The sequence below is a fragment of the Hippocampus zosterae genome, chromosome 18 (genome assembly GCF_025434085.1).
Source record: "Hippocampus zosterae strain Florida chromosome 18, ASM2543408v3, whole genome shotgun sequence".
NCBI classification, from domain to species: domain Eukaryota; kingdom Metazoa; phylum Chordata; class Actinopteri; order Syngnathiformes; family Syngnathidae; genus Hippocampus; species Hippocampus zosterae.
Window position 1 is genome coordinate 17,089,427 of NC_067468.1, and position 21,200 is coordinate 17,110,626.

At 55.3% G+C, this 21,200-nt stretch overlaps 1 protein-coding gene across 1 annotated transcript in view; it reads right to left on the minus strand.

Annotated features, from left to right (window-relative positions):
• Window positions 1–1,280: 1,280 nt before the first annotated feature.
• Window positions 1,281–21,200, minus strand: part of col5a1 (procollagen, type V, alpha 1) — a 37,541-nt gene continuing 17,621 nt past the window's right edge. Inside the window, exons 10-67 of the mRNA XM_052051909.1 lie at window positions 20,936–20,992; window positions 19,490–19,531; window positions 19,051–19,113; window positions 18,409–18,483; window positions 16,708–16,803; window positions 16,551–16,607; window positions 16,414–16,467; window positions 16,240–16,293; window positions 16,104–16,157; window positions 15,952–16,005; window positions 15,834–15,887; window positions 15,703–15,747; window positions 15,396–15,449; window positions 15,232–15,276; window positions 15,004–15,057; window positions 14,869–14,913; window positions 14,639–14,692; window positions 14,222–14,266; window positions 14,103–14,156; window positions 13,971–14,015; window positions 13,841–13,894; window positions 13,496–13,603; window positions 13,355–13,408; window positions 13,032–13,085; window positions 12,831–12,875; window positions 12,646–12,699; window positions 12,509–12,553; window positions 12,381–12,434; window positions 11,993–12,046; window positions 11,845–11,898; window positions 11,564–11,671; window positions 10,918–11,007; window positions 10,634–10,687; window positions 10,449–10,556; window positions 10,195–10,302; window positions 10,056–10,109; window positions 9,927–9,980; window positions 9,744–9,851; window positions 9,599–9,652; window positions 9,365–9,472; window positions 8,427–8,480; window positions 8,193–8,300; window positions 8,063–8,116; window positions 7,918–7,971; window positions 7,781–7,834; window positions 7,647–7,700; window positions 7,447–7,554; window positions 7,300–7,353; window positions 7,160–7,213; window positions 6,951–7,058; window positions 6,675–6,728; window positions 6,562–6,597; window positions 6,423–6,476; window positions 6,024–6,291; window positions 5,704–5,816; window positions 5,064–5,132; window positions 2,803–3,036; window positions 1,281–2,716 (exon numbers count right to left, since the gene is read on the minus strand). Of these exons, the coding sequence (XP_051907869.1) occupies window positions 2,570–2,716; window positions 2,803–3,036; window positions 5,064–5,132; window positions 5,704–5,816; window positions 6,024–6,291; window positions 6,423–6,476; window positions 6,562–6,597; window positions 6,675–6,728; window positions 6,951–7,058; window positions 7,160–7,213; window positions 7,300–7,353; window positions 7,447–7,554; window positions 7,647–7,700; window positions 7,781–7,834; window positions 7,918–7,971; window positions 8,063–8,116; window positions 8,193–8,300; window positions 8,427–8,480; window positions 9,365–9,472; window positions 9,599–9,652; window positions 9,744–9,851; window positions 9,927–9,980; window positions 10,056–10,109; window positions 10,195–10,302; window positions 10,449–10,556; window positions 10,634–10,687; window positions 10,918–11,007; window positions 11,564–11,671; window positions 11,845–11,898; window positions 11,993–12,046; window positions 12,381–12,434; window positions 12,509–12,553; window positions 12,646–12,699; window positions 12,831–12,875; window positions 13,032–13,085; window positions 13,355–13,408; window positions 13,496–13,603; window positions 13,841–13,894; window positions 13,971–14,015; window positions 14,103–14,156; window positions 14,222–14,266; window positions 14,639–14,692; window positions 14,869–14,913; window positions 15,004–15,057; window positions 15,232–15,276; window positions 15,396–15,449; window positions 15,703–15,747; window positions 15,834–15,887; window positions 15,952–16,005; window positions 16,104–16,157; window positions 16,240–16,293; window positions 16,414–16,467; window positions 16,551–16,607; window positions 16,708–16,803; window positions 18,409–18,483; window positions 19,051–19,113; window positions 19,490–19,531; window positions 20,936–20,992 (4,200 nt within the window). The 3' untranslated portion in view covers window positions 1,281–2,569. The remainder of the gene's footprint in view (window positions 2,717–2,802; window positions 3,037–5,063; window positions 5,133–5,703; window positions 5,817–6,023; window positions 6,292–6,422; window positions 6,477–6,561; window positions 6,598–6,674; window positions 6,729–6,950; window positions 7,059–7,159; window positions 7,214–7,299; window positions 7,354–7,446; window positions 7,555–7,646; window positions 7,701–7,780; window positions 7,835–7,917; window positions 7,972–8,062; window positions 8,117–8,192; window positions 8,301–8,426; window positions 8,481–9,364; window positions 9,473–9,598; window positions 9,653–9,743; window positions 9,852–9,926; window positions 9,981–10,055; window positions 10,110–10,194; window positions 10,303–10,448; window positions 10,557–10,633; window positions 10,688–10,917; window positions 11,008–11,563; window positions 11,672–11,844; window positions 11,899–11,992; window positions 12,047–12,380; window positions 12,435–12,508; window positions 12,554–12,645; window positions 12,700–12,830; window positions 12,876–13,031; window positions 13,086–13,354; window positions 13,409–13,495; window positions 13,604–13,840; window positions 13,895–13,970; window positions 14,016–14,102; window positions 14,157–14,221; window positions 14,267–14,638; window positions 14,693–14,868; window positions 14,914–15,003; window positions 15,058–15,231; window positions 15,277–15,395; window positions 15,450–15,702; window positions 15,748–15,833; window positions 15,888–15,951; window positions 16,006–16,103; window positions 16,158–16,239; window positions 16,294–16,413; window positions 16,468–16,550; window positions 16,608–16,707; window positions 16,804–18,408; window positions 18,484–19,050; window positions 19,114–19,489; window positions 19,532–20,935; window positions 20,993–21,200) is intronic.

Here is a 21,200-nt window from a genome sequence, read left to right on the forward strand (position 1 = left end):
CACCTCAAACGGCCGTCGACGGGGGTTTGATTGCGGTTTGTTTTTGTGACGGCGGAAGGGAATCGGGCGGGGCGGCTCCCGCCGGATTTTCCATCCGGCAAGTTGCAAACAAACTTGCGTGAGGACTCGGGTTTTGATGTGCAAATCCGCCACCCGAGGCCGCCGCCTTTCCCCCGCAGGATGGCAGGTAAGCGCCTCGGGTTGACGCCTGGCATCACCGGTCGCAGCGGAGATCATTTACATGCAACAAAAACAACAACAACAAAGCAGCTATCGTGGCGCGCTGTCACGGGGGGGGGTTGCGAACGTCGGAGATTTCTTTGCGAGCGCGGAGGGAAGACGAATAACGATGAAAAATAGAACGGCGCTCATCCTTGGCTGAGTTGCCATCGGAGGGGCAAAAGGGACATTTTGCAGCAAAACACTTTGAGGAGACGCGTTGCCGCGCCGCCGCAGCGCGTAGCCTTGATTTCGGGAGACGCTGCTGGCCTTTTAAGTGCCAGAAGGGAGACCAGATGGCGCTGCGCCCGGAACCCTCCCCCGGCGTGCTCGAGGGGGGGACTCACTCGGCTTTGAAGCCCGGCGCCAAGGCTGCGATTCGGAAACGCTCCGTTGGCGCTTCGTTTGCCGAACCCGCCGTAGCAAAACCTTTCGGTCCACCGTAAATCGGATCGCGTTTTGTCGAATACGGACACGTTTATCACAGAAAGAGACGTCTTGTCAGAAGAGATCATAAATCGCAATTGAAAATCATTCCGCCTCAAAATGGCAATTTTTGTGCTGCTTGCGCTGAGCAAATTTCACGTCGCTCGTTTTGAGCCAAAAAAAACCCGACCATGTATAGTAAGGCGTTTTTTGCTGAAAAAAACAACCATGTATAGTAAGGCGTTTTACTACACATGGTCGTTCTTTTCGGCCTTACCATATAGAGATGCTAAAGTAAGGCTAAAAACGCCTTACTATCCATGGTCGTTTTTTTCGGCTAAAAACGCCTTACTATACATGGTTGTTTTTTTTTCAGGCTAAAAACGCCTTACTATACATGGTCGTTTTTTGGGGGCTAAAAACGCCTTACTATACATGGTCTTTTTTGGGGGGTTAAAAACGCCTTACTATCCATGGTCGTTTTTTTCAGCTAAAAACGCCTTACTATGCATGGTCGTTTTTTTGAGGGGGCCAAAAACTGCCTTACGATAGTCAGGCGTTTTTGGCCCGAAAAAAATTCTAGAACAGAATCCATATATGTAACGGCGATGACAACAAGAGAGCAAACTTAACCGTTTCATGCATACAGATGGGTTTTAATGCTTCAAAAGACATACAAAGCAGTGGATGGCCACAGTCAACTTTGATTTATTGACATTTGGGGGAAAAAATTGAGAAAAAAAACATTTTTTTTTTGTCCATGCACAGGTTTGACAAACAAACAGACCCCACCGCCCCCCCAAAAACTGTTCAAAATAAATGAGAACAATGGCAGCTTCTGATAAGCGGGAAACGCATCCGGTTTTCAACTCTAAAGCAGAGGGAGAAATTGTTCAAGTCACATATTTGTTAATACTTTATTTTTCAAACATGATGAAACAACGGGGGAAAAGAAAATTCTGTTGAAAGATATTAGTGGTCATAAGCGTCAAGGAGTGCAGAGGTTGAACAGTTATTCAAATAAAAACCTTTTTCAGAAGAAGAAAAAGCACCTTTCCCATTCGAAATGTTGACCGTAAAGCTTTTTTTTTTTGGGGCATAGTTTTTCATCAAGAACATGAACAACAAAAACGCTCTTTGGATTCTTCCCGAAATTCAAGAAGACGGCTGTGTTGAGAGGAGGGGAACACAATGCGTAGGATGCAGCAAAAAGATCCAGGAGGGGGAAAAAAGTGTAGCACCACAGAAGAGAAAAATAGCACCCATGTTCTTCCGATTTTCAGGTGATGTCATCCCATGTTTATTTCTGTGAAGTTTGTTTGTTGCAAATCATTTGAACTTCTATTGTTCTTTCCTTTTATTTACATTCATACAAAGGAGAAGCCCAAATTTTTTTCCTCCCTCATTTGCCGTCTTTGTTTCGCAATTTCCTCGTCGTCGATGATGATGATGTCATCGCCGCGTCCGCCCAGTCGATTGCGTCACATGCGCGTTTAGAAGCCAGCAGAGCAACAAAACAAACACCAGCATCAATATACAGAATGTACTTACAAACATAAAAATTATTTATATATTTATATATATATTAAAAGGGGGGGGTGTAAGGGGGAGGGACAATTATGCACAAAGAAAGCTCCCAACAATAAAGCGAAGATTGAGCGCGACAGGAAGGAGGAGCCAAAACGGAGTCCGCGGCGGCAGATGGCGCCCGTGTGATCATCCAGTTTCAAAACTCGCATGTGATGGAGAAGAAGGCACGCTGAGGTTTCAAGCTTATTTCCTCTCATCCTGCAGAATTTTGCTTTGTGTGAAAAAAAAAAATCAAAAAACCCCAAACAAAAAGTCAACATTTTTACAAAAGCAATTGTCCTGGCAACCAAAAGGAGTGTCGTTTGTTTGTTTTTCGTCCAATTTTGCTCACTCTTTAGCCGGCGAAGCAGACGGGGCCCACTTCGAAGCCAAACTTCTGCGCGGGCCCGCCAAAGTCGTTGAACATGATGTCCACAAACGGCACCTGCTCCACCTTGGGAGTGTTGATCTCCAGCACCGTCCTGTCGTAGCCCTTTTTCAGCTGCGGGAGACAAAAAGCCGAGTTGAAGCGCCAGCAAATCGTTGCGATGAAAAAGAAAGTAACGTCAGGCGCGCGGGCTTCCTTACCGCGCAGCCATCCAGCACGGCGCGAATGTAGGGGTTGTTGTCGTACGACATCTCCTCGTCGTTGGAGCCCAGGAAGCGAATGGCCTTGTCGTAGTTGTCGCCGTCCCGGTCGTGCCAGGCCACCGACTGGTGGCAGCTGTACGTCAGATTCTGGTGGGCGGCGGCGCTCAGCAGGCGCATGAAGGTCATCTGCACCACGCCGATGGGGTTGCCCTCGGCGTCCACGTAGGAGAGCTGCAACCCAAAAGCAACGGCACCGCTTTGCTTGGAGCCTACATCCGGGGAAGCCGGAAAACTCGCCAGCCGCGGTGGCAATGAGCGCGACCGACTCTCGCGGCTTTTAGTTTGGTCCGCATCGTCCGTCAAACGGAGGGACGCGGTGGCCTTCGGATGACCGCTCTTGAAAGAGACGCCGTCGGATGATCCGTCACGAATGACGGAACATCAGAAGCGGCTTTGGTGCCGGGCGCCGGAGCGATCCGCGTCCGTCGGTCTCCGGCACGCGTGCTAAAACGGCGGCCATTTTGCTTTATGAATGTGGAATTTTTGCCACACATCAGCCGTGAAGGCTTGCAGCTTTTGCGCGATGACATTTTCCACTCCGTTTGTGAAGCATCGGAAACACTTCCCGGGCCCGGGACTCGGGACTCGCGTACCAACCGTGACAGAGATCCATCAAGGTCCACAGTGCAGCTGGGTCTTTCCCGAGCAACTTAGTGGGCGCATGCGCAGCGGCAGCCGTTGGGTGGAGCAAAGCATCCGTTTCATTCTTTGGCATGCATCTCCTGAGCCACAGGAGCCGCGCTCACACCGAAGCCGACCGGACGGCAGTTTAAAAGCTACGCGGCCGGCCGGGGCTTGCTCGGGAAGGATTTGCGTGTGCCAAAAGGATGGCTTCAAATCTCACTCTCATTTGGAATTGCGTCTTCCCTTCACTTACGGGGTTTTTTTTTTCAACTTGAAGGGAATTGAATTTGATGAATTTTGGTTGGAAAATCAAGTTCAACGTACTCCAACGTAGCGTTTCAGCATGAACGAACAAACACTGTGGCTCAAAGAGTTCCCATGGTCATGCTTCATCCCCCCCCCCCCCCCTCGCTCAGCATACATTACCTCTTGATGATCGTCATAAGAGCCTGAACAGACTGCGTTTCCAAGAAGCCGCCGGGTGGCTGGTGAGCGAGCGTCCCGACCGGCCGGACGCGCAACAAAGTGGAATTCCACTTTGAAGACGCTTGCTGGGATGAAGGTTGCGTTCATGGGGCGCTTGTGCGGCCGCTCAAACCACGCCAAAGCGTCAAAGGAGCCAACGGAGACCTCCTTTTTGCCCGGCTCGCTCCAGGGCCAAAGGCAGAAGAATCCCACAAAGAGGCCGAATGCGGCTCATCTCATTTGGCTTTCTTTTGCTTTTACTTTGGGGGGGGGGGGGGGGGTTGTCTCCCTCCAAACGGCACTAGCGGTGGAACGAGACTGTGCCCAAGAGGACGCCCTATGAATGTTCCACAGGACAGTCGTTGGGAATCTCCAAGCCAAAGCCTCAAAATCTTCCAGCTAACACCCGATGAATTCCCACCTCGGACTTGTCTGGACTGGAGAAGCAAACGTGTGAACACAACCTTCAAGCCAAAGTCTACATCTCTTTTTTTGGAGGGGGGGGGGTCCTTCTCGATTTAGCAACGCAATAATTGGCGCTTCTTCCTGAGATGACGGCGGCAGGATATCCGGCCACTCGCTCGGGACCGAGGACAGGCCGGCGTCCGTCCGTCCGTCCCCGTTCCGCTTTGGGACCCAAGATGCGTGCGTCTCATGCCAAGTCATGCACCACCACCACCATCGCGAGTCAAGCCATGTGCGTTGCATACAAGCGACTGTCTCGGCACATTACTCCTGGAGAAAAAAGGGAGGGGCCTTGCGCTTTCGGCTGAAATCTCAGGAAAGTCACGATAACCTTGGCAGACGAATTGTGCAAATTTGCTTCATGCCAAATTTCAGCCAAAAGCCAAATCTCTCGTCTTCTTTCTTTTTTCATTTGGGGGTTGGGGGGAGTAATGTACCGCAGTTCGTAGCCATGCACGGCCCGGGGGCCCGTCCAATCCCAGCCTGGGCCACAGGCGAGGGCAGGGGGGGTGACTTACCAGGGAACCTCTCTTGTAGTGACTATACCAAGTGCCCGGCGAGTCTTTGGGCCATTTTGCCATTTTGCTCTGTAAAAACCATATAAGAGCCATTCAGGCAAAGGCGCTGGAGAAAGGCCGGCTTACCAGTTTACCGCGTTTGAATTCACTGAACCAGGAGCCGGGGTTCTCCTTTAACCAGGAGGTGAGTCTAGCCTGGGGGGAGGGGGGGGCACGGATCAACAGGAAGGAAAAATGGTTAGTCTTGCCCACCGATGACGACTTGGCCCCCTTTAAAGGAGTCGGGGGGTCGCCGTCCGCACCTGGCCGAATGGAGCCGAGCCAGCGCCAAGCAAACGGCGGCCAAACGCAAGACCGCCGCGATGAAGCCGTCCGTTGAAAGCGTCAGCGGCGGCGAGCCGCGCCACGGCAACTGAACCGCGGCGTGCGCTGCGGGAAGGCGGGCGCGACCACGGCGGAAAAACAAGTGCCGCTTAGAGCAGAAAGGAGCTCGGGCTCGGAAAGGAAGACAACTTGCATCAGCGGGAGCAGCGGCGCTCCACAAAGGAGACCAAAAGAATCTCGACATGATGGGTTCTTTTCAAAGAAAGCGCGACGCTCATGACGCAAAATGGGAACGAGCAAAAAAGAAGGAGGACCCGAGACGCCGAGAAAGAAGCGCCAGAGAGCAAAGGAACCCTGAACAGGAAGGCCCCCGTGCGACTTTGATGAAAAGCAAAACTAAATATTCCCGCTCAACCCCAAAACTAGCGTGGTCGCTACTCACCCCCTCGGACTTCTTGTCGGGGAAGATGCAGCTCTCGCCGCCGGCTGTGAAGTTGCAGTAAACCTTGAAAGAGTCCCGGGAGCAGCCTTGGTTGGGATCGATCCAGTACTCGCCTGCCGAGAGGTGGAAGGCAACACGGCTTTCAGTCCAGCCCCTTGGATCGCGCGCCCCCTGCCCGCGTTTCCCGGCGCTACGGCGCCTCACCTGCCACCGCCGCGCTACGTCACGCAAATACGTCGCGCTAAGTCACGCAAAAAACATTAGCCGTGGCGCGGCCAAGTGAGCGACATGGGGAACGCATCCGTCCGGCGGGTACCCACCGTCGGGGAAGTCCGGGTGGCACAGCTGCAAGTCTTTGCAGGTGCGGGCCGGGTTGGCCTGGGTGCCCAGCGGGTGCTTCATCTGCTCGATCTCCAGCTTGAGCGAGTTGAGCGAGCCGAAGATCTCCTCCATGCCGTCGTCGTAGTCCTTGTAGTTGGCGTCCGCCGCCTCGTCGTCCATCATCTGGCTGCCGTCGATGTTTCTGCGCGAGCGGCCCTTGGTGGACGCCTGGAGGGGCAGCGGGTGGATGACGTCGCCGGGGGGGCCCTGCGGCAACCGTGGGAAAGATCTTGACCTCATTCGCCTCCTCCAAAGTTCAAACTGTCCCCTTTTTTTGGGGGGGGGACAGTTCTGCCGTTTGCAAGAAAATGGTTTTGAGGTCATGCTCGGCGCCTTACCGGAGGTCCCGGGATTCCCGGTGAGCCCGTCTCTCCCTTGGGTCCGGTTTGACCCTGAAAAGGAGCCACGGAAGCAACCCTGGAGCGCGGCGCCTTTTTAAAGATACTCCCGTCCACTCGCGTCGGTCGGACAACTTACGGATGAGCCTTTGGCACCTTTCGGACCGGGAGGACCCTGACGACACAAAGTTGAAAATGTCACCGGGATTTCGTCAAACGGGACTCGCTAACGTAGCGATGGCGGAGCCTTACGGGTAATCCGGGCGGGCCCAGCGGACCCAGGGGACCGGAAGGACCGGCGATACCCTGCAAGAAGAAAGGAGAACGTAGTGTGACTGCCAAAGCTCACCGATGAACTCAATTGCAAGGGGACGGGGGGGGGGGGGGGGGGGGGGGGATCGGGATGAGGCCTTTCAGATGCCCCCCCCTTTCTCCAACGATCCAGACCCCGAGGCGCACGTAGGACAGGCCGGAGGGATGACAGCTCCCAGCCGACCCGACCTCCTCGACGACCTCGGCTTCACTCACGTTGTCTCCTTTGGGACCGGCAGTTCCCGCCGGACCGGGAAGACCTCTGTCGCCCTTTTCTCCCTGCTCGCCCGGAGGTCCGATAAGACCGATGAGACCCGGGTGGCCCTACGGAGAGAGCGCACGGCTGCTCAAGAACACGCCCCCTCGGACTGCCAGCCGACCGATGGCCGATCAATGGGCTTGGCCGTTGCCGTTTGCGGCCTCACCTTCTCTCCTTTGATACCGGAGTCTCCTTTCAAACCAGGTAAGCCCGGAGGACCCTGCGGGTTTGGAGGAGATCGCGGTGCCAATTAGTATCCGGCTCACAAAAATTACAACAAGACGCTGGCGTCAAAGTTCAACCAACCATTGGCCCGGGTGGTCCATCTGGACCGGGAGCACCAGGTAGACCTTGTTCTCCCTGGCCGCAAATAACAAAGCGGCGATGTTGAGCTCACAAGAACATGGAAGGGCGGGGGGGGGGGGGGGGGGGGGTTGCAATATGAAAACTTACAACGGGGCCAGGGATTCCCCTCAGGCCTTCAGAACCGGGTTTGCCAGGCGATCCTTGAGGTCCTACAGGTCCGGTCTTTCCTTGAGGACCTTCCAGGCCGGGCTCTCCCTTTTGGCACGGACACGCAGAAATGATTTGGGCTTGGGGGCTTGGGCCCACTGGAATTTTGCTGCTTTTGAATTTGCCATTTTCTCTTTTACCTTGGTTCCCTTCTCCCCTTGCCTTCCCTCGGGTCCCGTAACTCCGGGCGGCCCCTGTTTGGGGACAGCGTGGCATAATTATTGTCTTTGAGGGCCAGCGGGCGGAAAAAAGGCCACGGGAGCAGCGCACTCACTCGCTTTCCCGGTGGTCCAGAGGGACCCGACTCTCCGGTGGGACCGGGCGAACCCTGGTTGGAAAGGTCATCAAATGAAAGGGGCAAAAAGGCATCACAATCCAGGCGGGATTTCCGAGCAATGGCGGCACACTCACAGCTTGACCGGCCTCGCCGTCATCTCCCTTGTCACCGGGCGGGCCGTCTAATCCCTGCGCGACACAACCACAGTCCGGCCTTTGACTTGGGCGGCCAACAATAAGTACAGAATTTGCTCGGTCGCGGTTTAGACGTCGTACGTACGGCTGGACCGGGCTCTCCGGGCGGACCTGGATCCCCGGGGAAGCCGCTGGGACCCTGTAAAGTCAACGCCGTCGCCTTAGAGCACCTCTCGACGCAAACCGTGATGAGACGAGTCCGGACGGCAACTTACGGGGCTTCCTTTGGGACCGTCATCTCCAGGGGGACCCTTGGGTCCTGCAGGTCCGGCGGTGCCCGCCGGTCCGGCCTCTCCCTTCTCCCCTCGCTCTCCTCTGGGTCCCTGAAGTCACGCAAGCGCAAATGAACGTTGGGTGCAGCGACGGGCCCGAAAGTAGCCGAAAGGTCCGCCGGTCTTCATCCGCCCTGACCGAAACCTTCCGTGGACGTCGGTGACGGGGTTACTCACCGGTGGGCCGCCATCTCCCTGAAGACCGGGCTCTCCGGTCTCGCCGGCGTCTCCCTGGAGAGAGAGCGAGAGGACGGGCGGATGACGAGAGACATTTTTAGGAAGGCGAACAAAAAAGGAAGGGAAAAAAAAAGCAAAGCGTTTCCTGGACAGATTGAATCAGGCCAAGTGTGGCAATAGCGCCCACTATTGACCGCATCTCCATTTTTATGAGCAAAGACTCCTCCATCTTGCGGCTTGCCGTCCCCCACGGGCCCGACCGCTTCTCATCAGCCGACGACAGCCCAAGTGGCAGCGTGACGGACGGCCACTCGGCGCCGTAATTATGCTGATGTTCCGCCTGGTCAAGTGCCATTTGGAGGGGGAGCGTCATTAGCCCCGAGAGAGATGCCAGAGCGCCGTCTCGGCGGTCCGCCACAGAAAAGATGGAGCCGTCGCGGGGCCCGGGAGAAGCATCTTTCCAGCTTCTTTCTGGCTACCTTCTCGTCTGCGCCATCATCGTTTCAAACGTGCGTTTCTTTGGCCGCTTTCCGGAGCGGAAGCGTCGCCGGCTGACGCCGTCGTCCGTACGCCTTTTTTGCCGTCCGCCGAGGTGAACGAGCGCGTTCGGCGGCCGACAGATGCGAGTTGTTTGTCGTACCGACAGAGGGGCCGTGCAAACTATTCGCACGCAACTAAGCCCCCCCTCTTAAATCGAGTAAACCGGAGCCACGCGGCGCTCGCTCCTTGCCAATTCTCACCCCCGTCTGGGGAAAGGAAGAAGAACGCAGACGTGAAGTCGTCATTCGCCGCAATCCATCTGTGCAAACGGAGCGCAATCGCAGGCCGCCCAGTCGCCACAAGGCGCCAGCTTGTCCGACGCCCGGGAGAGGAAACGACTCTCGGAGATGTACAAAACGTGCAAAGTCGCCGAAGGAGGCCAACAAGACAAGGCTTACTTTCTCGCCGACGGCACCAGGGTTGCCGATACCGCCAGGAGGTCCCTGAGGGCCATCGGCGCCGGGGGGTCCGGAGGGGCCTCTTGGCCCAGGTGGACCGGGTGGACCCTAAAAAAAAAAGAAAAAGCTCCAAATTGGCATTTGGCAAACTTTTCAATTGTCACGTTAGCATGAAGCGCGCGGGGTTTTGTTAGCGTCGGGGTGGCTTTGCAATCGAGCACGTTGGTGTCTCACCATCTGACCGACATCGCCCGTTTCCCCTTTTTCGCCAGGTGGGCCGGGCAAGCCCTGCGGAAAGTGACAGGAAGGCGCATCAATCACTCGCACTAAATGTAGCCGGGGGGGGGGGGGTTAATTTCCTCCACAAATGTTTCCATACCTGCAAGCCGACTGGGCCCGGGGGTCCGGGGAAGCCTCTGGATCCTTCGTCTCCCTTCTGGCCAAAAAGCCCCTGCTGACCTCGGGGACCGGTCTCACCATCTGCTCCCTGCACGCCCGAAGCAGATCAACGGGTCAACTTCCAATTGAACGCAGACCGCTGCGCCAAAAGTAAGTCGCTCACAGCGGGACCGGGAGCTCCGACGGGTCCTTGTGGTCCGGTGGGGCCGGGTGGACCCTGTTGATTCGAAGGGGCGCGTTAGTGGACGATAACGGACGAGGAAACATCAGGGTAGAGATCGGCTGAACTCACGTGTTCGCCTTTGTCGCCTTTGCTTCCTTTCTGGCCGGGTTCGCCGAGTTCTCCCTGAGAAAACGAGCCGTCCGGTAGGACAAAGGTCAACTCGGCTCAGAAACTTTTGCGAGCGAAATGCGCATGTAAAAGAGCTCACCTTGTCCCCGTCCTCTCCGGGTGGTCCAGGGGGTCCCCCGGGTCCCGGTAGACCCACCGGTCCCTGAATCCCATCTCTTCCGGCTGGGCCTTGAGGTCCTTTCTCTCCCTGAGGACAATTTCAGGCACGGCGTCAGGATTCAGAACGATGGTATGAATTTTCCATCCTCCGCGTAAAGGTCGATCCACCCACCCACACCCCCACACACCGACACTTTTCCATTGCCAGGAAATTGTCATTCCAGACTTCCTTACCGGGCCACCTTTCTCTCCTGCAGGTCCCGGGGGTCCTTGGGGTCCGGGGCGTCCGGGCAGACCGGTGGGACCGGCGGAGCCCGCGGGACCGCGTTCGCCGGGAGATCCCTGTCGCACAAAGGACCGAGCTCCATATAACCACCAGGTTTTGTTAAAGGACGGGTGCCGGATGCCGAGGTACTTACAGCCGGGCCGGGTGGGCCGTGAGGACCCTCGTTGCCTTTCAGACCGTGAGCCCCCTGCAAAGGCAAGCGCAGGTTTCACGACACGGTACGGAAAATGGCGATTTCCGGCTGCGCATCAAAGCACGAGCGGATTTACGTAAGCGGTGGGACTTTGCGCGCGGCGTTCCGAACAAACGGAGCGGGATGGTATTGTCGGCCTTCTGGAGCCCACGCGAGGTCTCGCCGAGCTTCTGATAGCCCACGAGCGTTATGTAACGAACTCGCAGAAAGAAGAGGATACTGACCACGGGGCCGGGCAGTCCGCGCTCTCCGGGGAAGCCTCGCGGGCCAGGTGGGCCGTCCTTACCGGCGGGGCCGGAGGGTCCTGGGTCACCCTGCGGGGGGGAGTGGGGGAATGACACAATGACCTCAAGAGAAGCCTCAAAGTCCCAGTGCAGAATGGGGGGGGGGGGTGGGGGGGGGGCTCGGTTCAGGGTGTACCGTACCCTGCCCGTGCCGCCCGCCCGCCACCCTCGTGAAGAGAAGCGGATCAGATGATGGTTATCGCTATCGACACCGTACACTGTCGTGCTCTGTTCAAGTTGTTGTCAAAAATATTCCGAGGTTGAATTCAATAATCGCTTGCTCGATTCCAATTAAGTTAATTAACTTCATCACACTAAAAGGTGAGAATTATTATTTCATGATTAAAATGACATTTACTTTTTTTTTTCTTTTACATCGTTAGTCTCAGAGGGAAAAACAAATGAATTAAATCCCAAGGTGCTTGACCTTGGGATTTAATTCAGCCATTTTTGGGGGGTTAACGACTTGGGCATTTAGCACCTTTGAGTGTCGCCCAAAAACATGTCTAACATGTCAGCGAAGAAGCCATTGGCCGGTTCAACCTCCAGCGCGACTCTCGTCGAGCCACCATTATTTGGAGCTCACCTTAGCGCCTTCCTTCCCGGCAGCTCCGGGAAGACCCTGCTCACCGGGTGGGCCCGGGGGTCCCGGGTGGCCACGATCTCCCATCGGTCCCGTCTCGCCGGTTGGTCCCTGCAAAGTCACACGGAATAGTTGTCTCCTTTGTTTAGTTTCCCCGACAACTCGTAGCGTCAAAATATGACTCCAATATGTCTGTCGGGTTTTTTTTTTTTTTTCATTTCTCTTTCATCATTTGGGAACGTTTTGTTTCTTCCCCCCCCAGCCTCAAATTCCCACAAACTCACCTGAGGTCCGACCACGCCCGGGGGACCGGGAGGGCCGGTCTTTCCTTGGAATCCCTGCGCGATGAAGAAAACCAGTTGACATGCGACTTGTCTGATGACGTGACAGATGATTGCTTTTTTTTTCTTTTTTTTTTAGGCGACCACTCACAGTCTCTCCTCTCTGTCCAGGATGTCCGGGAAGTCCGTCTTTCCCGGCGGGCCCCTGAGGAACCACACAAAGCCACTGGTTACACCGCAGTAAATGGACGCATTTCTTTCTTTTTTCTTTTTTTTTCTTTTCAACATCAAAAAATACAAAATTCTCTTGGTGGTGAAGGGCCATGATACGCATTCTGACTTTGGAAGGAATTGGACTCCATCTGAAAATCCAGTTTTAGCCTGACAAGTTGAAAGAGCGAATGGGGTGAATCATTGTGTCCAAGTTTAATTTTAATGGTGGCGCATTATGTAGAACATTTGAAAAAGTCTATCCCATCGATACTGCTGTAACTTGAGAAAAAAAATGACTGGGGGGGGGGGGGGGGGGGGATACTTACAGGTGGGCCCTTTGGTCCGGGGAATCCCGTTGGCCCCTGAGGTCCGGGCAGACCCTGAAACACAAACAAGGACACTTAGGAACGAAGCGACGGGAAGAATTTCTTGAAGATCTCCGGAAGTCACCTACCCTCTCGCCGAGGGGTCCCGGGGGTCCGTCAGTCCCCGAGTTGCCCTGCGGGGGAAAAAGGAAAGCACAAATGCGATTCCAATGAGTATTGTCAAAGAGCGCATGGAGTTGACATTGAAAGTCAAGGTTTGGCGCACTTTTGGTCCAGCTTTCCCCGTGGGTCCTCTCGGGCCTCTCTCACCTCGAGGGCCCTGCGGAAAACGAGCGAGGGTTACATATGGCGGCGAGAGCCTCGGGTCCCCGCCGGGATTTGGTTTTCGTGATGGGCGCAGCCGTGACGGCCATCTGTTCGTGTCACGACTCTGCCGACTGAGACGCTCACCGTTGGTCCTCGCTGGCCCCGCGGTCCCGGCTTTCCCGCCGTTCCCTGCGGACATTTAAGGAAAAAAAAGGGGAGTGAGGGAATCATCTCTGTCTCGTTGTATGTTTTGTCACGCTTGCTACGCTAAAGCCACTTGGCTACACTGTGCGCTCATGCTACGCTCGAGTTTGACATTATGCCAGAAGCGTCGTGGATACATACCCGAGTTCCTTTCTCTCCGTTTGCGCCAGGGAAGCCTTGGAAACCTTGAGATCCCTGGGAGGAAAAACAACAGTAGTGCATTTATCCTCACCCCCCCCAAAAAAAAACAGGAAACTTTTTTTCTTCTTCCTCCACAGCGATTTTAGATGCACAAATAATTACCAAAGGCAAATTCAACCAATCAGGAATGGGAGGAAAATCGCTCTCAGGAAAGGCACCATCGTTTTTTTGGTTGTCGTTTGAAATCATTCATGCAAGTCGTAGCCAAAGGTAGCAGGCTGGCCTTCAAAGTGGACTTTGGGCCGAGCGTCCCCAAATGTTACCTTGGGTCCTTGTCTTCCCGGGTATCCGGGCAAGCCGGGCACTCCGAGTTTCCCCTGCGAGACGAGAGCGTACACACGTAAGCGACGATGGCGATGGCGGCGGCCTCACGAGTGAGCTGCGCGGCGGCGACCGCTTCTTGCCTTCTCGCCAGATGGGCCGAGAGGGCCGGCGTCTCCGGTGAGACCCCCGCGACCCTTGGGCCCCTCGGGACCGTCTTCTCCCCTGGGTCCCGCCGGTCCCAGCTCGCCCTGAGTGGATAGCGGCGGGGCAAGCGTTAGCATCGACGCTAACGGGAAAACACTGTCCAAAATTCAAAAGCCAAACGCGCCGGATTGCGAGCTTTCGAGCGCCGCCCGCCGGCGCTTGTTGAGTGCTCGGACTGCGGGGACGCCGTGCGACTACCGAAGCGAGCCCCGCTTCCACGTTGCAACTGCGGCGCCAGCGCTACTTTGGCCCGGGAAGGAGCAAAGAAGCTCAACACTCACCCTGTCGCCCTTGATGCCCATATCTCCCTTGAAGCCCGGGAAGCCGTCTTCGCCCTGGCAACCAGAGCGAGGCTCAATGTCACTGGCAATCCGAGGGCCCCCCCCCAACCCCGACGTCGCCGCGCCCTACCTTCTCTCCTTTGGTCCCCTTCAGGCCGCGGACGCCGTCTGCGCCCTGAGACACGACATGGGTACACAGGTAAGCCGCCGAGCTCAAAGGCGGACACGCAAACCGTCAACCTGCTGCGGATCGGCAACGCACCTTCACGCCTCGCGGGCCCGGATAACCGATGGGTCCTTGAGGGCCGGCGGGTCCCTGGAGACGACAGGAAAGGTTCCTACTTGGAGCACGCACACAATGGTGTCGCCGCGATGACTTACCAGGTGACCCTTCTCTCCGTGAGGTCCCTCTTTTCCAGGGTGACCCTAAAAATCAGAAGCGTCAAATACGTCATCCGCATCAGAAAGACTGCTGATGAGAAGCCAAGATGACCACTTCTTAGCTTGCAGTCAAAATCGAGGAGCAGTAAACGTGGTGGAGGACAACACAAAGGGAAAAGTTCATTCATTCCCCGGTGAAGACTTTGACACGAAAGCGCTCCTTTATGCGCTCGCAACGGGGCTTTACACACACACACACACACACACACACGTTGCCTATTTCAGTGGAGATTGGCCCGAAATTCAGCTGTTGTGGGAAGGAAACGGATGCGAGAGGAGGTGCGGGCAGCGGCAAACAAATCAAAGTGTCAGGGTGGGGGGGTTGGACACTTAAGAGCTATTTGGACGGGGACTCACGGGTGGTCCGTCTGCTCCTGGCATTCCTGGCAGGCCGGGCTTACCGGTGGGACCCTGCGAGGACGAGAACAAAGAAAAGAGAGCGTTTGCACGCCGCCGAGCAGGAAATCCATCCTTTTCGTTGTCGACTCCTCGTGAAAAAGTGGCTGGGAGCACCGTGTGCTCGTGACTTAGCATTAGCATGCCAAGAGGTCGGATCGCGCAGGTGGCAACAAACGGAGACGCGTCACCTTCTCTCCGGGAGGTCCGATGGCACCTTGAGGCCCGGCTAGTCCCTGCGAGGAGCGAGTGAAAAAAGAGAACAAAAAAACAAATGTCGGCTTTTCTCCGAAAGACCGTCAACGATTTTGTGAGTGTCTGCTCACCTGTGCACCGGGGTTGCCTTGCTGACCCGGAGGTCCCGGTTCTCCTTGAGGTCCCTTTGGGTAGGGGGGGGAAAGCAAGCTGTCATTTCCAAGGAAGACTTTGCTGACTCCCAAATAAAACGACTCTCGCTAACGGGAAGACGACTACCAATCCTTCAAAAGTTGTGCAGGTGAAAAGGAGAACCCCCCCACCCACCCACCCTTTCCTCCAGGAGATTGGCCACTTACGATGTTGCCTTTGGGTCCAGGGTGGCCGTCCGCTCCGGTGACACCCTGCGGGACGCCACAAGAGAGAAGAGTTGTATTACGGCATCAAGCGTCACGCTCTGTGAATGTTGTAGCAAGTAGCTTCAACTGGGAAGGGGCGAGCGGTGCCGAGGGGGAAGACTCACGGGCGGTCCGGGAGGGCCCTGGGGTCCTTTGGGTCCAAGCAAGCCACGAGGTCCCTGGCGGCAGAGGACAAGAGCCAGATCAGAAATGCCGTCGCGCATTCAACGCTCTGAAAATTAGAGACGGCGACATCGCGACGACGAGTGCTCGGATGGCAAGGTTTCAAACGAGACGAGCGTCGTCATGGTTTTTTGTCTCCAGCAGATGGCAGCAGAGGGCTTCCCTTACGACAACGCCATCAACGGCCAAAGGTTGCCGAGGCTAAAATTCCACTCCGAAGATGTTTTGGGGAGAAATGAGAAGACTCACGGGTTCCCCGGGAAGTCCCCTTGGTCCGATCTCTCCGTCCTCTCCCTGGAGGCGAGAAAGCCATCGAGGTCACATGGCAGCTCGAAGTTTTTTTGGGGGTTTCGTTTTTTTAAGGTGAGCGCAGGTTTTACCCTCTCTCCATCCTCGCCGGGTGCACCGGGCGGCCCTTGGGGTCCCGCTTCACCCTGGAACCAATCACGTTGGTGTCATGAAAACGGGAATGGGGGTCCAAAGCGATCAGATACTCACCCTGTGTCCTTTTTCGCCAGGAAGTCCGGCCAGACCGTCAAAGCCGCGATCTCCCTGGGCAAATAGAAAACACGGCAAAGAATCCACCTTGCAGCCCTGCCAGGTTTTGGGAATGTCGCATGACAAGCCGAGTCCCGACGGGGTCCGCTCACCTTAGGTCCGGATTGGCCCGGCATTCCCCTGGCCCCGTCGGCTCCGGCGCGACCCTGCCAAGGAGAAGGTTTTTGTCATCAGGAGGATTTTGGAGCGCGTGCGGGATGTTTGGGCCGGACTCGGCGTCGCGCGTACCCTTCTGCCGGGCTTTCCGGAAGGTCCGGTCGATCCCATCGGTCCCCGCGGACCCTGCGAGGAATATTTTTTTTAATAAATAAAAGCGATAAAACAAAAAATATTATTTGTATACATCTACACGGTGTGCACATGGTCAAAATGTCATCATAATAAAAGGAATCAAGTGTTCACCTGAGGACCGGCCTCCCCGGACTCTCCCTTCAGTCCCGCGATACCGGGAGGACCCTGAAACGACAAGGCAGATAGGCCGCATCAACCTCAGCTCATCTGTCACGTCGACCTCGGGCCATTTCCTTTCTGCTACGCACCAGCGGGCCGGGCCTTCCGGTCAAACCCATGGGGCCGGTGGAACCGCGCATGGCCAGCTGCACACGGGAGAAACAAAAGCATCATTCCAAGAGCAGCGCGCGCGCATGCGCTTGAAGACGTGATGGTGTGTGTGTGTGTGTGTGTGCGCTAGCTCACCCGAGCCTGCTGCATGATGGCCTGCATCTGGGCTTCCTGAGCCGACATGGCAGGCCCCTTCTGCCCGGCGTCCCCTCCTCCGGCGCTGAATCGGAACTACGACGAGGAGAGAAGAGATACTGATTGAGGCAACATGGCAGCGAGCGCTCGCAGCTCCATTCCGAAGCCGCGAGCAGCACGGCGTCACCGTCGCCCCGTCCGCCTGACGAGTTTCCAGTCGGGGTGTGGCCGTTCTCCCATATTCACCAAAGGCGCACGCTTGTTCATAACGTGGCCCGCAATGGTGAGTCAATCACTCACTGACACTTTTCACATAGTCCAAACGGGCGCAGGTAGGGGAGGTTCATTGGAGACGCTAAACTGTCCCCCCGGGTATGGATGCGACCCATCCAGGGTGAGCCCTCACCGCCAAACTCACTGTCGTTTGACTGCTGACTGTAAATTGTCCAATGGCGTGAATGTAATGGAGCTCGCAAATCAGAGTAAATGCAACTCGGAATGCTTCGGAATTTATGTGGCCCGAATTTATGTGGGCCGGCGACCAGTCTCGAGTGTCTGGCCGCCAAGTGGGCCGGCTCGCCGGCCAAACGAATTTTTGGCACCCAGTGGCAGTTTCCACAAATTCTGCGCCTGCCACCTGGTGGCCACGATGCAACATTGCACCACGGGGGAAGATTCCAATCTTGCCAACTGCTCCTCCTGAATGATGACGCCGCGTTGTGTTGAGTCACATCAAAATTAAGTACGCATTCGACTCCCAATCGCTTACATGAAATGTGAACTTGAGAGGACCCGCAGATTGGGCTTTTCAAGGTCGCTCGTTTCCAACTGGCCCAAGATGATTCCGTTTATTGCAATGCAGCGCTATGTTGCCGCCGCAATGACTCGGGTTGGAAACGTTCCGAGCGCTTCGTTTTGGCACCCCTTACTTGACGATGAATTTGGCGGATGCGAGGCGAGCCCGAGTTGAAGATGACGCCCGCGGTTTGGCGTTGGAGTTTGCCCGGCCCGGTAAAACGGGGACGTCGGAAGGCAGCGTCCCGTCGTACATGTTGAGGAAGGCGCGCGCGGCCGACTTGGTCGGCAGTCGGCGGGGCTTCGGTTTGCCGCTCGGCCCGGTCGGAAAACGGCCGCCTTCACCTGCGTCATGTGTTCCGTTCTCCAAATCACAAATGCGCATGAACGCAATGTGCTCGCATGCGTTTTCTTTTTTTCTGGGACTCATTCTTATAACAGAACGACATACTTCCTGTCCAGACGCCGTTTGCAAAAAAACAAAAAAGAGTTTGAATCTGGGAAACTCATCAGACGGGCACGGAGACCAGAGGAAACTTTCTCGGTCACAATTTGACCCCACTTTGCTATTTTACAAATCTCAATGGATGACTATGGAGAGAGAAAAACAGGTCAATATTCATACACATGAAGTGACATGAATATTTACGAGCAAACCTCAAGTTACAGACGATTGATTGTGACTTCTAGTCACAATCAATTTCACATTTGGAATTGGAGCCTGGGATGATGTTGTTGCAACATGAGCCACAAGAGGGTGCCAAAGCACAGTTTGTATTTTTTTTTCTCGGCGTTCAAAACAGAGAGGTCGTATGGAACATCCAACTGGAAGCGTAAAGGACTCGGTCCCAGGTGAAATGCCCTATGGGACTTATTTATCATCACATTGTCTCGTGGTTTACTTACAGGCAGCATCAGGACAGTGCCCGGGGGTCCCGGTAGACCATCGGCACCAGGAAGACCAGGACGACCCGGAAGACCCTGATAGGTGAGCAAACAATCAGTCATGGGTGAGGGGGGTGGTGTTTATATTTCTTGAATAAAACACCGCAAAACTCTGGAAGGAACTCGAATGGAACCAAGATTGGATCTCTACATCAAACCAAATTCTGCTCATGTTTTAAGGAATCTTGCCACGGCAAAAGTTTCTCTTCGATTGGCAAATCATTTTGTATCAAGCAAGTAATTTATTCCACAAGCCACAAGTTGCTTTGTTTTCTTGGGGGGTTTGGACCAGTTTTGGGAGTAGAGAAAGCCACATGTTCTTTTTCTGCCAAGACAGATCCAATGATTGCCCTTCAATTGGTTGATAAGTCAGATGCAACTAAGACAAGTATCCCTCGGCCATTGCTTCGGCTCTTGTAAGGCGAGTTGATGCAGAGTGGATAGCTAGCTGGCTAGCTGACTCCATAGATAGAAATATTACTCGTCATTGGCAGGTTTCTTGTTTTTTCATTCCAGTTTTTGCAGTGCTGGCTGGATGGATGCATGGATAGATAGCATTTCTTGCCTTCAAATCTTAAAAACCCGTTTTTGCAGCGTACTCACCCTGTCGCCGGTATCTCCAGCAATGCCCGGTGAGCCGGGGGCACCCGGAGGGCCGGGAAGACCCTGATTTACAAGCACAAAAAGAGGATATTGAACTCTCACATGTATCTCATCATTTTTTTACTTCATTTGAAAAGTGGTCACACGTGCGGGCCCGGAAAAGGAAGACGGGGCTTCCATTAGGGGGCGCTCTGTGAATATCTGTGGCTTGAATGAGAGCGTCTTTTTAGGGGGAGGGTCCATTGAAAATGGACATCTGGGCAAGTCCATATCTCATCTGGGAAAGCGACCGCTCCCTTTTTGAGCGGGGGAAATGGAGGCCTGTTTTCTGTGCAGAGGGCTAACGTAAACAGGGCGGACCGGAGAGAGATGGGAACCCGCGCCAACAATCGGGAGGAACGGCGCATGCGAAGGACGACGTTCAGGTGGCTTGACTTACCGCCGGCCCCTCGGGCCCGGGCGGACCCTCCATCAGCATTCCCTGCAAGGCACAAAGCACATGAATGTGAGGGGGTGCACGTTTTGAAAAATGAATGAAAAAGGCAAGGTCAGGCCTTAACGCGCATTCCTGCCTGTCATTCCGTCACCCGAGCCGGTGATTAATCTGAAATCTTGGAGAGAAAAAAGAAAAAAGCCCTGCGGTGCAGCGCAAAAGCACGGCGCACCGTGTCGCGCGCCGTCACAAAGGATTCACAACATGTACCTGCATGCAAAGGCAAGCATGTCAGGTTGATTCCAAGGATGCGCTTTGGGTGTATTCAAACAAGAAATGCGCATTTGTAGACTGAGGGCGCCCTCGAGGGAGGGTGTGCAAAATCAAGGCTAATGGCATTGTGGTCACATCCTGATGATATACGTCGACTTTTCTGGAAGTGTGTGCGCGCGCGCAGGGCAGAGGGGCGCGTGCCAACTCCCGTAAATTATATTGAAAGGGGTGCCAAGCTGAAACGGTTTGGGCAAAAGACCACAATGCGTCTCTCAGGGTACCACTGGAGATACTGGCGCACCACCCCTTCGTGGGACGTCAAAAGGGCTGCCGCAACTCTTCTGGGATGTTGTTGGAAAATGTCTGCCTCCGTGGCTACTCTAAATCAAGTGTCTCCCTGCGGGACGCCGTTGCGCGATCCCTTCCTGCTGGCCGGCGGCCCTCTCCTTGTTTACCTCACAGAATGACTCGTCAGCGTGGCGGCTGAGGAAAAGTCCCCCGTTTGCCCGCGCAGGGGGGAAAAACTCACGACATCTGTCTATCGTCCGCAGGGCGAAGAAGCGAAACATGTCAATACGAAGACGCTTTGTCACGCCGCAGTGTACACCGCTTGACGTTTGTTTTGGGAGTGGGGCGGCTTAGGCTGCGGGGAATTCGCCAATGCGCCTTCCCGCTGTCTAGTCGCGGCCCGCTGCGTGTTTACGCGCGAGTGACGAGCCCCGCATGGCTCTTTTGCAAATGTTTACATTGCGGTCCGGATGGCCGCGGCCCCCTCCCCGGCGCTACGTCCGCCGACGCTTTGCGACAAACGGCAGATGCGCGGGGACGGAGGCGCCGGTTGGCTCGCGTTTGCGCCTCGTTAGCAAGGCGGCGAATCGATGGCAACGGGACCGTTCCGATGGGCTTGGAGTCGAGTCCGATTGTGATCCATCGGCCGTCCCCGAGTGTGAAGCGACTTGAGGCAGTGTGGACGTCGGTCCTCAGTAAATCTCCGGGCTTGAAAATTCCACAAAGTCCCGATTTGTCTCGGGCATGGCAAGTCAGTCACCTCCAGTGTCTTCACAATCTAGTCTCGAAAATGCCGCTTTTCAAATATTATCGAGCGGTCGGAGGTAAATCGTTTGTTCCGACTCGAGTCGCTTGGAGTCCCCCCCCCCACCCTTGGCTGGCGATACTCACGGGCTCGATGATAGCAGGTTCGCCCTTCTGTCCTTTCTCGCCGCGGACGCCATCAACCTGCAACACGGGCGTTTGTTTCATTACTTTCTGCTCTTCCTCCTCCGTCTTTATAAAACAGCGAAGACGACATTGCACACAACCACGCCGGCCCTTCACTAGCTTGCTCCAAGTCCGCTCGCTGTTCGCCGAGCATCGTCGGCAACTAGCTTGATTGCGTTTTGCCGACGCTCTTCTCCCTCCGCCCCCGCCCGCCCTCTTTTTCACC